The sequence below is a fragment of the Dreissena polymorpha genome, chromosome 1 (assembly GCF_020536995.1).
Source record: "Dreissena polymorpha isolate Duluth1 chromosome 1, UMN_Dpol_1.0, whole genome shotgun sequence".
In the NCBI taxonomy this organism is placed as follows: domain Eukaryota; kingdom Metazoa; phylum Mollusca; class Bivalvia; order Myida; family Dreissenidae; genus Dreissena; species Dreissena polymorpha.
The window spans coordinates 42,578,833-42,593,333 of NC_068355.1; the positions used below are offsets into that span (position 1 = coordinate 42,578,833).

General features: G+C 35.9%; 1 protein-coding gene across 1 annotated transcript in view; it reads left to right on the forward strand.

The window, feature by feature from the left end:
* LOC127878112 (ectopic P granules protein 5 homolog) overlaps nucleotides 1–14,501 on the forward strand; it is a 44,105-nt gene that overhangs the window by 7,387 nt on the left and 22,217 nt on the right. Inside the window, exons 7-20 of the mRNA XM_052424537.1 lie at nucleotides 456–596; nucleotides 1,172–1,292; nucleotides 1,620–1,723; nucleotides 1,987–2,083; nucleotides 2,791–3,024; nucleotides 3,932–4,101; nucleotides 4,480–4,610; nucleotides 6,885–7,063; nucleotides 7,614–7,755; nucleotides 8,589–8,760; nucleotides 9,904–9,994; nucleotides 10,293–10,370; nucleotides 11,086–11,228; nucleotides 12,683–12,851. Of these exons, the coding sequence (XP_052280497.1) occupies nucleotides 456–596; nucleotides 1,172–1,292; nucleotides 1,620–1,723; nucleotides 1,987–2,083; nucleotides 2,791–3,024; nucleotides 3,932–4,101; nucleotides 4,480–4,610; nucleotides 6,885–7,063; nucleotides 7,614–7,755; nucleotides 8,589–8,760; nucleotides 9,904–9,994; nucleotides 10,293–10,370; nucleotides 11,086–11,228; nucleotides 12,683–12,851 (1,972 nt within the window). The remainder of the gene's footprint in view (nucleotides 1–455; nucleotides 597–1,171; nucleotides 1,293–1,619; nucleotides 1,724–1,986; nucleotides 2,084–2,790; nucleotides 3,025–3,931; nucleotides 4,102–4,479; nucleotides 4,611–6,884; nucleotides 7,064–7,613; nucleotides 7,756–8,588; nucleotides 8,761–9,903; nucleotides 9,995–10,292; nucleotides 10,371–11,085; nucleotides 11,229–12,682; nucleotides 12,852–14,501) is intronic.

Genomic DNA, 14,501 nt, shown 5'->3' on the forward strand with positions numbered 1-14,501 from the left:
AATATGCATCTTGATGTGGAAAGTATATAGTAAACCTCAATTTTACCTGTACCAAAGTCAGACAAAATAAATGTTAAGTACAAAGTGACTTCCTATAACTGAGCAGAGATTTATTACTTAGGCATTTAAAGTCAGTCAATTATTCACATAATGTTTGCTTCACTTTCTGCAAATGTTGATTTTTCATCGTTTAAATATCATGTTATGGGCATAATATGATACACATTTCAATGAAAATTATTGTGCTGGGAAGAGTTTATTAACCCTTTGCATGCTGGGAAATTTGTCGTCTGCTTAAATGTTGTCTGCTGAATTTTTAAAATTAGCATTTTCTTTGATTTTTTTTACGTGGCGTCTCATCTGGATCCAAACTGTTTGCGAAGGCTTTCAAAATTAGTTTCCAGCACTGAAAGAGTTAAAACCACACAATTCTCTTCCTACACTGGGTGTTTCAGCGTGAATGAGTTCCTATCAGAGGGTATCAGACAGCTGGAAGTGCTCACAGAGCAGGGTCTGTCACGTGCCATTGTAAGCACTGTATACTACACCCTGAGAATGTTTGTGGACAACCAGAAGTATATACTAGACAGCATCAGGTATGAACTGGTATTGAAGGAAGCAGATACTTGTGGATATTGATAAAATGTGTCAAAGATCTTTGTTAGACGTCTTCCTTTAGAAGAGTTAAACAAATAATATTTTTGAAGAGAATTGTGACTAGTTGGATTTGTTGATATGATTGTGCGAGTTTTTAATGAGTTTCAACTCACCAATAGACTATTATGCAAGTTTTTAATGAGTTTCAACTCACTGATGCAAGTTTTTAATGAGTTTCATCTTACCAATAGACTATTACCTTAATTATACAATTACATTTTCTTATCAGTAGAAAAAATACTTGGCTTAATAATTCAGACCAGAGTCTGGTAAGGGCAGTAATTGATACATGTGCTCCACACCTCAGCGACTCGTGTTCAAATCACACATCTAATGCATGTTAGTGTGGTATTGGTCACCATACCAGGCAGGTGGGGTTGCCTCCAGGTAACTCCTGTGCCTTTCATAACGCAGTCTTGGGCATGGAAGGATCTCCTTAATGTCCAAACAAACATATTTAAAAATAAACAAACTTAAATAATTATTTCCGGCATATTTACTTTATGTATGTCAGATTTCAAGAAGTGGTACTGGCTGTGTTACATGCAGATGAGTCCTATTTCAAAGTTGTGAAAGGCTTGCTGTCATATGACTTCCCTGGACCAATCACCAAGCTCTTTACATCCATGATTTTGGTAAGCCAACCGATCAGAATAAGTTTTTAAAGCCCTACATGCAAGACCAATTACTGTCATTATACATTATTTTTAAGAAGAAGAATTAACAGAAAGTTGTTACATTCTTACCTTCAACCTGAATATGATCAATAGATTTGATGTAACGGAAGTGTAAAAGCAAATGCATTTTTTATTTGATGAAGTCAATTTACTTTGTTATTTGAGAATAGACATTCAAACATAGTTCTCAGTTTAACTAACCCATATGAAATCTTATTTGATAATATTGAAAGAGTAACTTTGGTATGTAAATGGACTGTAATGTTTTATTTGTTATTATAACAGAGCCAGGTGGAAGAGTGTGGGAAGGAAGGTAATGCAGGCTTTGTGGCAGCCATTGACATGTGGACCAGGATAGTACTGCAGATACCAAAGTGGCATCTAAACAGGTACATATCATAGTCATCTTGTATGCTTTTAGACCTGTATTCACCGCCCCTTGACAATGCAACAAATTGGGTAAGACACAAAAAACTATAATTGCAAGTTGAAAAAGCACTGTTACCAACATGTTTTATGTTGTCAACATTCTATTCTATGTAAGGAAATTCAAGTCACAGACTGTGTTAAAAAACATGTAAGTCTCAAATATTTGCTGGTTTGTTGCCAGTCTGTTGATCTCATCTGGTATGTCTATGCTGTATGTTGACAGGAATTGTTGCTGTGTACTGGACCACCTCATCAAAGCTGCATTCACAAATACACAGGCATTGCAGAGGGTGCAGAAAACATTCACTGAGTACTACAAGGTAATTGGTAGTTTTAGGTTCTGTGCGTTGATTTCCTCAAAATCTATACAAGCATTTGTCTTAAATGGCAGCATCAGAGCAACTTAATTGGACATATAGGAAAAGAACACTGTACTGTAAAACATCTGGGGGGTTTTCTGTATTATTTTAGAAGGTATGTTCAAGGTGTTGTCATTCATATGTGTGTTCATACCGAATTCTTTAAAACCAACTCTGTGCTTGAAAAAGTTAAAACATTTTTTTGTGTCATTTTGGCATGGAAGTATGATTTAGATTTTTGTGTGTTTTTGAACTTACAGACATTATTTAACCCCCCATGCGACCAATAAAACTTGTACAAGGTTGCAGTTCATAATGTTCTTATTTCTCCTGTGTTTTTTCATGTTTTCCAATTGCTAATATTTTTTTGTGTTGATTTTGTTTTTGCTAATAAAGCATGATGGTTTAAATTATGTAATCATATTGTAACAAAGAAAATCAGTCAATGTTAACTTATATTGTTTATGTGTCTAAAAGTTTATTGAGATGCAAAGACTCATCCATTTGTACATATGTATTCATTTTTGAATTTGTATTCATACAAGTTATTTTTCTTCAAATAATCATTTTTCAATTGAATTATTCTCATTGATTATTTTTCATAAAAAACGGCATGCACTGGTATTTAAAAAAGTCAACCAAACCATTTTTGGACTTTTTGTTTTCAGAAATTCTGTCAGCAGGAGAGAGGTCAAGGCATGGTGTCCTCCATTCTGACCTGGGTGACCTCGGGCATCCACCTGCCCTCGTTTATGGACAAACTGTCGGGCGGGGAGTTCTGCTGGCTGGCCTACATCGTGCTGTGCTTGGAGGGTAGCTACGAGGTGGAGACCAGACTGTGGCCCGCCTTGCAGGAGGAGCTGCTAGCCAACCCTAAGGCGGGAACCGAGCAGTGTCTCAAAGTGAGCGCTTGGATTGGTTAAACAACTTTGATTGTACTGTAGTAATTTTTTTAAATGTAATGTAACTGTTTCTATGTATTTACCAAGCTGGCTAGCTTAGTTTACCAGGTGAGGGCTTGGATTAGTTCCATCTGAATGTATGGCAGAGAGCTTTTTCTGTAACCTGGAGGTCATGGGTTTGATCCCCACGGTGGGAGTGTTTTTTAGATCTACCCAAAAGACACCAAGTACTGGTTTCACCCAGGAAACAGGCTTGAGTGTACTTCAATAAGCCTGATATGCTTTTGATGCAATCGAGCTGAAATAAATAGGTTTAAACTAAAGGCTGGCAAGGAGCAGTGTCTGAAAGTGAGTGCTCAGAATGGTTCAATCTTAATGTGTGGCAGAGAGCTGTATCTGTTATTTTTTAATAGGGAATTAAAAGTGGGATACCTTGTTATGATTTGATGAAAATTGAAAATTTGAATATTGTATATTTATACCGGAACAAATGAAGTTTAAATCAGTATATTGGTGTCACATGGTTTGTTGTCTTATTTGTTATGTACCTTTTGATCATAGCCATGGCTGTCATGACTGTGATAAAGCATTTAACAGGTATTTATCACATTAATGTCTAAGCTGTTGTTATATGTTACTGGAAGTAACAAGTCTAACTTTATAATGGAGGTTAAGCAACTTTTTATTGTAGTAATTTCTTTATATGTTGTAGTTGATGTTATATAATGGTTTAAATTGCAAGTTAAAAAAAATGTCTTGTGTAATTAAATAATCATTTAATTCAAATCAGGAATGTATTATTATTGTGCATTTGCTTGTTTTCCAATCCATATCCAAACCGATGATGTAATTTTATATTCCAGGAATGAAAATGCTTTGAATTACAGAAAATTATAACTTTTTGTAGAAATCCATCATGAAACTGAAGCTGGATCAGGCCCCAGTGTGGGGCAATCTGAACATTGTCCGCTGGGCAAACAAGGCCCTGGACATGCCCGAGGACCACCCTGTTGCTGTGTTGGTATGGCAACGTTTCTTTGGGCTTTATCTAGGCAGGCTAACCACCAACCAGTCAACGTAAGACACGTGTGCAAGTTTTGATGTTGTTGTTGATGTTGTTTAACCATATTTTAAACGGATTTAATAGTAAATTAAATTTGAGTTAATTAATTGGTCAATCTTAAAAGCTTGGTTTTGTGACAATTTAATGTGAAATATGAATATAAAAAAATGCAGGAAAAAAACTTTACAAATTTGCAAATTTTCTCAAAGAAAATCCTCACAACAATGTGTTAATTGAGGCATTTTCAGATTTAACGAAATATAAATTTATGTTTTAGAGAGCTTTGTTAAATGAATACTCTGAAACAATATATTTAAAATTCATTTTTCGGATAAGCTTTTTAACCAAAAGAAATTAACCGTAAACCAGTTCCTAAATTAATTTTATTTCAGCGTCTCTCAAAGGGCAACTGTTGGAGAGAGGTTCTTTTCCACTATTGGCTATTCTTCGTATCCAAAGAAAATGAGAAAGAAACTGGGACAGGTTGCAGATCACTATGTGAAACTCTCCAGTGAAACTGTGGGTAAGAACTTGGTTACTCATTTATTTAATTGATATTAAATGGAAGTATTTACACTCTTTCTCTGTGTTGAAACAGATATGAATGAAGGTAAGAATTGGAACATTCAGAACAAGAGATGTGTTTGTCAGAAACACAATGCCCCCTTCTGCGCCGCTTTGAAGCCATATATTTGACCTTTGACCTTGAAGGATGACCTTGACCTTTCACCACTAAAAATGTGCATCTCCATGAGATACACATGCATGCCAAATATCAAGTTGCTATCTTCAATATTGCAAAAGTTATGGGCAATGTTAAAGTTTTCGGACGGACGGACAGACTGACTGACGGACAGTTCAACTGCTATATGCCACCCTACCGGGGGCATAAAAAGTGCTACCTGAAAATCATCCAAATTAGAGTTTAAATAATTGCAATTCGATAAATCTAAAGGAGGGCATATAGTGATTGTACTGTCCGTCTGTCTGTCTGTCTGTCTGTCTTTCCGTCACACTTTGCGTTTAGGTTTCGAAAAATGCTCATAACTTCTATGTCGCTTCAGATAGCAACTTGATATTTGGCATGCATGTGTATCTCATGGAGCTGCACATTTTGAGTGGTGAAAGGTCAAGGTCATCCTTCAAGGTCAAAGGTAAAAAAAACAAATCCAAGGGAAGTAATAAGCTTCAAAGGGAGATCATTATCTGTACCTGCCAAATGATATATATATTTTTTTTAATCAAAGCGGTGCAGTAGGGGGCATTGTGTTTCTGACAAACACATCTCTTGTTGTTTGTATGGTTGAAAACACATTCTTGTTCATAAGATGTGTACAATATTTGAAGATCCTCGCAATTGTATGTTTGATTGTTTGTTTATATCCCACTTAGACACAATAATCGGTTCAGCACCTGATATGAGTAAACATGTTTGTATTAATTGTCCCCTACCTGTTGAAACCAGTAGGGGACAATTAATACAGACTCACAGACAGACGCACAGAGGGCAAACCATAAGTCCCCTCCAGTGAACTGGAGGGGACTTATGGTTTGCACTCTGTGCCCCTGTCTGTGAGTCTGTCTGTCTAACTTTTCTGGATCCTGCGATAAGTTTAAAAGTTCTTCATTTTTTTTCATGAATCTTGAAATATGGATAGATGGCAATATGGACATTATGCACGTCATTTCATTTTGTTCATACGTCAAAAATTCTGGTTGCTATGGCAACAAATAATTTAAAAAAAAAAAAATTTATCTGACAATGGTGGAGCCGGTAGGGGACATATATTGCTTGGCAATAGTCTTGTTTTATTTATGGTACCATTTCAAAGATAGTTCACTTGTTTTATTTAAAATTCATCTTTCATATTCATGTGTGTTTTTAGATCTATTAGATGTTGAAATCAAATAAGTATGTACCTGTTTTAAAAACTCATTCATACAATTATGTAAGTTTATTTATGTTGAAGATGATATTTATTCTAGTCTGTTGGGATCTGGTTTTCTCTACAGCCAAGCTCAGCTTTTGAGGCAAATCATAGATACTTTACCAGGATACATATAGAAATGTGTCCCTGAATGACATCTCTTGGGTAGAATTTGCATTCCTTAAGTCAAACTAGCAAATAAAGATCAATATGTTAAATACACAAATTTTGAGTTTCAGTGGATTAATTAATGGGGTTGTTGTCTGGAGACCTTTAAACAAATCATGATTCAGCCAAGAGAGTGCTTTAATTAGCTGTAGCCTTCTGACACAATGAAGATTAAAGACAATCAACTAAAGTAATTATGCACAAAATGTAGGTATTTGTTAACACCTAGTTAAAGCTATGGAGTTTTCACTACTAATAAGATTTCTCATCTTGTTATAAGTAATATATGCATTTTGTTAAACATATTTAAAAAAGGAAAACTTATTTATTTTTCATGGAAAAGCCCATATAGGTTTGTTTGAACGTTACAGTTAGTTTTTAGACAGTGGAGCATTATAACTGTTGCCTAGTCGGCTAGTGCAGATTTGAATGCATCATTCTAAAAAAGGTGTATTTATTGTGCATTAAAAGCAGTAGTATTTGCACCATATCCTTTTCTTCATTTTCCTGCAGTAATACATTTAAATATGTTGCAAGTGTAATTCTTCTTTTGGAAAAAAGTTTTAACCATATAATAAGAAAGCTTAAGATCATTTTAATTGTATTTGAAGTAGCATTGTTAAGTTCATTAATACACTTTTATAGAAGGGCTAAATGCATGTGGTATCGTAATGATAATACCAATGAGTGTATATGCACAGATGAGGATGATGAGGATGCAGTGTCCAGGAAGGAGCTGCACTACAGGCTGTCTCGCCTGTTTCAAACATTCCAGCTCTGGGTGGAGGAGCCACTACTACATGATGCCACCCTCTACCTGCCCTCCCTACCCATACAGTACCTGGCTGAGAAACTGCTGGTTGTCTTCCAGAATCACACGGTCAGTAAAGTAGCGAAACAATTTTTTGAGACTCGCTATGGGAAAATGGGGCTTAATGCATGTGCGTAAAGTGTTGTCCCAGATTAGCCTGTGCAATCCGCACAGGCTAATCTGGGACCACTCTTAAAGCACGCCTATTAAGTCCAGTTTTTCCAGAACAAGGTTCACACTTAAAGAATTGAATGTTCTCCAAGTCATTCCTGTGGGTGAAAAAAAAGTAAAGCCCTAGCGAGACATTTAAATGAATCAACAGGTAGCAGCTGTATTTATATTTCTTTAATCTGTTTTATTTAGGATTTCTTAATTATGTGTGCAATTAGAATTAACGTTTATTGAATGCTTATTTTCTTCAATTTTGTTTTCGTGATTGTAAGGGTAAAGCTGCCTTATGTTTATGTAAAATCAGTACTAATTCTATACTGATGTACTTAAAAGTTGTTTATATTATTAATCAATTCGATAATTGACTAATTCATAACAGTTAATATAAATTTCCAGTAATGTGTGAATTTATTTATTTATGAATGAATTGATGTTTGTGCAATGTCAGGCTCCATGGCTGGAATACCTCGATTTGAAAGGAGTTTTACATGAACTTGAGGTCATGACATCAGAATGGAAACTCTCCAATACTCCTGAACAGAACCCAAAGACAAAGGAACCAAATGAAACTGAGGCACTAAAACTGTCAGGTATTGAGACTGAATATGAGCGCTGGACTAAAAATCATAGGATCACGGTTTGGATACACGGCCGAGTTACATAAATTGTTAGCAAATTGGTCAATAAATTCTTCCTACAGCCATTCACCCCTACCACTGAACAAAATAGGGACGGTATTGGTTATTGGCATAAGTATGGGCACTTAGTACTGGAAAAACAGCTAGCCCAGGAAAAGTATGAGTTTGTTTGCTGACTGCCATGACTGAAATATTGTTGAAAATGGCAAACAAATACCATTAAACAAACAAACATCACAACACTTTCAAACTTTCAATATGTAAACTTGCCAATAATACTTTTGAGTAAGCTGTAAGCAAAACAGTGATGTAGACATGAAATATTTAACTCTTCCATGTGCAGTTTACATATGAATCTTGCTATATAACTAATACAAAGGTTAAAAATTGTGAAAGTTAAAGCTTTTAAAAAGAACTTTATTCTTCATAAGCTTCGCCAAACTTTCCTTTAACCTGTGAGATAAATTAAAGAACTTAAACACACTAACCTAATAGTCTCTCTTAACCCTTTCCCCCATAAAAAGCAAAGTGAAAATCACTTTTGCAACCAGCATAAAACCAGAACAGCCTACGAACTCGCAGTCTGCTCAGGTTTTATGCTGTTTGCTGCTCATCAGTAATTAAGGGTTGGAAATGAAGCCTTTAAAACATGAATTTAGTAAGAAAGGTATTTGATTAAATATAACTTTCTTAGGGACTACAAATACGTCAAAATAGGTATCTAAGTGGTAAAGGGTTAAGCCATGTTAATCATCTATATCACAAGCATACATTGTGCACTCCAGGCAAGGAGCAGATATTGCTGCGGCTGTCCAGGATGGAGGAGCCCCTCCCCCCACCCCCTGTGCCCCCCATCAAGCCCCCTGTACCGGAGATGAGTCCGGGCTTGGCAGAGAACAAGAGTGCCATACTCCACCTGCTGGAGGCTGACCTTACCACTCTCAGGGAGTATGCAGGGTGAGGGCATTAATGGTCATAGATAATGTAATTGACCTTACCTCTCTCAGGGAGTATGCGGGGTGAGGGCATTAATGGTCATAGATAATGTAATTGACCTTACCACTCTCATGGAGTATGCAGGGTGAGGGCATTAATGGTCATAGATAATGTAATTTCTCATACATTTAGATACGTACTGAACCATGCTTATTCTTGTAATGCCCTTTGGATCGAATGATCGGGGGTATATTGTTTTTGGCCTGTATGTCTGTGTGTCTGTCAATAAACTTTAACCTTGGTCATAAGTTTTGCAATATTAAAGATAGCAACTTGATATTTGGCATGCATGTGTATCTCATGGAGGTGCACATTTTGAGTGGTGAAAGGTCAAGGTCATCCTTCAAGGTCAAAGGTCAAATATATGGCTTCAAAGCGGCGCAAAAGGGGGCATTGTGTTTCTGACAAACACATCTCTTGTTCTTTTTTATGCTCCCCCAAAGTTATGGCCCTTTGAAATTTAATTTAAAAAAAAATCTTGTCCCCCGTACTACTGTGCCCTCAAGACGTTTCCTTTTATCTGAATATAAAGTGCAATATTGTGACAAAAAAAGCTTTGGGGAGCATCACCCGTCTCCGATGGTTTTTTGTTTGGAATATGAGTCGGATTCTGGGAAAATGGGGCTTTATGCATGTGCGTAAAGTATCTTCCCAGATAAGCCTGTGCTGTCTGCTTAGGCTAATCAGGCATGACACATTTTGTTTGTATGGATTTTTTGTAAGGAATTCTCTTTTAAAGCAAAATCCAGTCTAGACAGACAGTAGCGTCCTAGTCCACACAGCTAATCTGCAATTATACTTTACGCACATGCATTTTGCACCGTTTCCCAAGAGGGTAGGCTATTTAGACACAAAATTAAAAAATGCTTTTTCCGAGTGTTTAATGCATAAATTGATAAATTATTAATAATATACCAGTTTTGATGGCATTGCTTGGTGAAAAAGAAATTCCAAAAAAGTATTTTGTATACACAGTTCAAGAGGGAATCAGATTGGAAAATGTCATTACTGTAATTTATTAGTTATAAGTTTTGAGCATTTTACTCTTTTAATCCATAGACTGTACAGAATTATACCATTTGAGGTGGCTGTTTCTGTTATCAGGAACCATTGTGCACAGGTAGCTGGGTTGAAGCAGTTAGATGAAGTGTATATAGACAAGGTCACCAGAGTCTTTCAGAATGTTGGACAACAGGTACCATATGTGTTGCCAAGAGGAGAAAAACAAATGTATTAATATGAGTGTAAAATTCATGTTATTTGTTTTGTTTTTAAATTGAGTTACTATTGAACCATTCTTATTGCTTAATAAGTTTTTTTACAACGGTAAAATGTTGTTTGATAATGTTTACACCTTTGACATTAATTTTTAAAATTGCCAACAATACTAATGCAATCAATGATAGTATTTAGGGAAATATTTAGATTCCTTTGCACATAATCTCAATTTATGTTTCAATCAAAGGGTATTGTTAAGCTTTGTTCCATTTCAGGTTACCATAGAGATAAGGTGCTCGAGTATGATCAACCCTCTTCACAAGTGTGCCAAGCCTGGTGCTATTACTACATGGGTATGTTAGTCAATACCTTAGACTCGATTTGTGAAATTATTTGTGCAGTAAAAACTCTGAAGGTAATTGAACCAATGTAATTACACAGGATGAACTTAAAACTTAATGGTACATCATAAGTATGGTTCCAGTGATGTGAACAAAATGCATTTACTAGTACTTAGTAAAGAATATACATGAGATTAGATAAAACTTACACATCTTAAAAGATGCTACTTACAATACTAAACATTGACCCGCGGACATGATTTGATTGACTGTGCATGTCACCATACAGAAATCAGACAATATAACTTGACATCCATAGAGGTTCTGAATAAACATATTGTAATAAGTGTTGTTTTGATTATAACAACCCTTAAGCCTAGCAGACATGATTTTAAATGCGATTCATCCCTTTCATTTGAGCCTCATTCCTGGAAAACAAGGCTGAATGCATGTGCGTAAAGTTTCATCCCAGATAAGCCTGTGCAATCACACAGGCTAATTAGGGACGACACTTTACACCTAAAATGGATTTTTTGTTAAGAAGAAACATCCTTTGAACAAAAAGTCCCATAAAAGTTGAAAGTGTGATCCCTGATAAACCTGCTCAGGCTAATCTTACATGAAACTTTAAGCACATGCTTTAAGACCTGTTTTCCCAGAACTGAAACTTTAAGCACATGCTTTAAGACCAGTTTTCCCAGAACGAGGCTTATTTTGACTCTGAAAGGTAGATGAGAAGTGGACAGATAAAACCATCCAGCGGAATGTGGATGAGAACCGAGCGGAATACAAACAGAGGCTGATAGCATGCAAGGTGCCCTTCTCCAAGAACACAATTGTTGCTGCGGTGCACACTGAGAATGCTATCACGTACGAGCACTAGCATTATTTACCCTTTACCACTCAGCTACTCACTGTGACACATTTGTGATAACTTAGAGTAAAATTAAGTAAATTTATAGAGGATATTTGTTGGATTCGGTGGAATATCGATTTTAATTCATGAGTGATTATAGAAAATAATATTTTCATGAGTGGCGCAGCCACGAGTGAGAATATATATTTTCTGTGATCACAAGTGAATTAAAATCAATATTCCACAGAATCCAACTAATTTTCTTTTTATTTTATGCTTTTTTACTGTTCATTTACAGTGTAAACGAATTTAACTGGAGAATTTCGCTGAAATAATGACGTCATTTCGTCACAAAAAATGACATCATTTCACTATAAAACAGTGAAAATTATCGATTATTTTCACTGTTAATTTTCATTGTTTGAAAACAGTCAATTTTCAGTTTTAATTCACTGATATTTCTCTATAAACCACAGGAAAGCATAAAATAAAGAACTTTCTTACTAGATAGATTTAAGTTTTTTAAGGCTTCATTTCCATCATCGAGGTACTGATGAGCAGCAAACAGCATAGAACCTGAACCGATTGTGAGTTACTCGCAGGCTGTTCTGGTTTTATGCTGGTTGCATATTTCAAAACTTAAATACTTGGCTGATAGTCCATTGACTTCAGATATGAAAAATTGTTTAACAAGCAACATTATTATCAAACATATGAAAATTATTTGAACTTATCAATTAGTTCACAATAATCACATAGATATTAGGATTAAACATTTATTTACTAAAATACTGGATCAAAAGAATAACGAAGGGTTTCAGCAACTCGGCCCTTATTCAGGATACATGATGATTGGCACATTGGAATATTATTAAATACATCAAGTATATTTTGTAAACATTGCAGTGGTACTGGATTTCATGCAGTATTTTTTATTTACATGCTGTGTTTTTACAAAACTAAAGAAATGTTTCCACAAGTTTTGATGACTAATTAATTCTTTTATATGCTCAACAGTGAAAATTATTTTTATCTATTATACATTAATTGAATTCAAAGAAAATGAACCAACCTTAAGTGGAACTTTTTTTCCATAAATTGATGCAGGAGGCAAATGAAAAGGTTAAACCAAATAATTTTGCTTATTTCTTTTTACATCAATGATCTGTAATTTAAATGAAATGTGCCTTTGCTCTTGAAAAAATGGGGCCAAATTCTTGTGCATAAAGTATTGTCCCAGATTAGCCTGTGCAGTCCACAAAGGCTTATCAGGGACTATACTTTCTGCTTTAATGTTTTTGTTTTGTTTTAAGGAAGTATTTTCTAAACAATATTCAAAATAAGGCGGAAAGTGTCGTCCCTGATTAGCCTACGTGGACTGCACAGGCTAATCTGGAATGACATTTTACGTCATGCATTAAACCCCATTTTCCCAGAGCGAAGCTCAAGTATGTGGGTTATTTTGCAGCATGTTGGTGAAGATGTACCGTGGCTCCACAGACGAGCACAGACGTGCCAACCTGTGTAGTATTGGGTGTAACCTATTCTTCCGCATGGGTGAGGTGATCACGGACAGCATTCTGCAGTACCCGCCAACTAAACAGTTCTTTGCTTCATGTATTGACATCCTTGGAAAAGTAGGTAACAAGTTGAACACAGAAAAAGATAATAAATTAAGTATTTGAAATATTTAAACTTGTACATGTATTTCAAAGGGTTTGAACTTTTGTGTTGGATTTATTTTGGTGGATTTGTTTTTTCAGTAATCAGGTAATTATTTAGTTTTTAATGTACTTCATTATGCCCCCCCTTCGAAGAAGAGGGGGTATATTGTTTTGCACATGTCGGTAGGTCGGTCGGTCCGTCCGTCCACCAGATGGTTTCCGGATGATAACTCAAGAACGCTTAGGCCTAGGATCATAAAACTTCATTGGTACATTGCTCATGACTGGCAGATGACCCCTATTGATCTTGAGGTCACTAGGTCAAAGGTCAAGGTCACAGTGACTCAAAATAGTAAAATGGTTTCCGGATGATAACTCAACAACGCTGAGGCCTAGGATCATGAAACTTCATAGGTACATTGATTATGACTGGCAGATGACCCCTATTGATTTTCAGGTCACTAGGTCAAAGGTCAAGGTCACAGTGACTCTTAATAGTAAAACGGTTTCCAGATGATAACTCAAGAATGCTTAGGCCTAGGATCATGAAACTTCATAGGTACATTGATCATGACTGGCAAATGACCCCTATTGATTTTCAGGTCACTAGGTCAAAGGTCAAGGTCACAGTGACTCAAAACAGTAAAATGGTTTCCGGATGATAACTCAAGAATGCTTACGCCTAGGATCATGAAACTTCATAGGTACATTGATCATGACTGGCAGATGACCCCTATTGATTTTGAGGTCACTAGGTCAAAGGTCAAGGTCATGGTGACTCGAAATAGTAAATGGTTTCCGAATGATAACTCAAGAATGCTTATGCCTAGGATCATCAAACTTCATAGGTACATTGATCATGACTGGCAGGTGACCCCTATTGATTTTCAGGTCACTAGGTCAAAGGTCAAGGTCACAGTGACTCTTAATAGTAAAACGGTGTCCGGATGATAACTCAAGAATGCTTAGGCCTAGGATCATGAAACTTCATAGGTACATTGATCATGACTGGCAGATGACCCCTATTGATTTTCAGGTCACTAGGTCAAAGGTCAAGGTGACTCGAAACAGTAAAATGGTTTCCGGATGATAACTCAAGAATGCTTTTGCCTAGGATCATGAAACTTCATGGGTACATTGATAATGACTGGCAGATGACCCCTATTGATTTTCAGGTCGCTAGGTCAAAGGTTAAGGTCACGGTGACAAAAACGTTTACACACAATGGCTGCCACTACAAATGACAGCCCATATGGGGGGCATGCATGTTTTACAAACAGCCCTTGTTTATTAAATTAATTTTAATTATGTGAAGTTAAATGGCAGAAGACAAAGTTATGTAGGTGCAGCTTTAAAGGGGCCTTTTCACGTTTTGGTAAATTGACAAAATTTAAAAAAATGGTTTCAGATTTCAAATTTTCGTTTTAGTTATGCTATTTGCGAGGATATAGCAATACTGAACATTTACCATACTCTTAAATATCCATTATATGCATCTTTTGACGATTTGAAAACCTGAAAATTATAAAGCATTGCAACGCAAAACGATTGAATAATTTGGAAAGTTTTGTTGTTGTCGTTATATTTTGGGAAACTACGAGGATTGCTTATATAGGTAAAAAA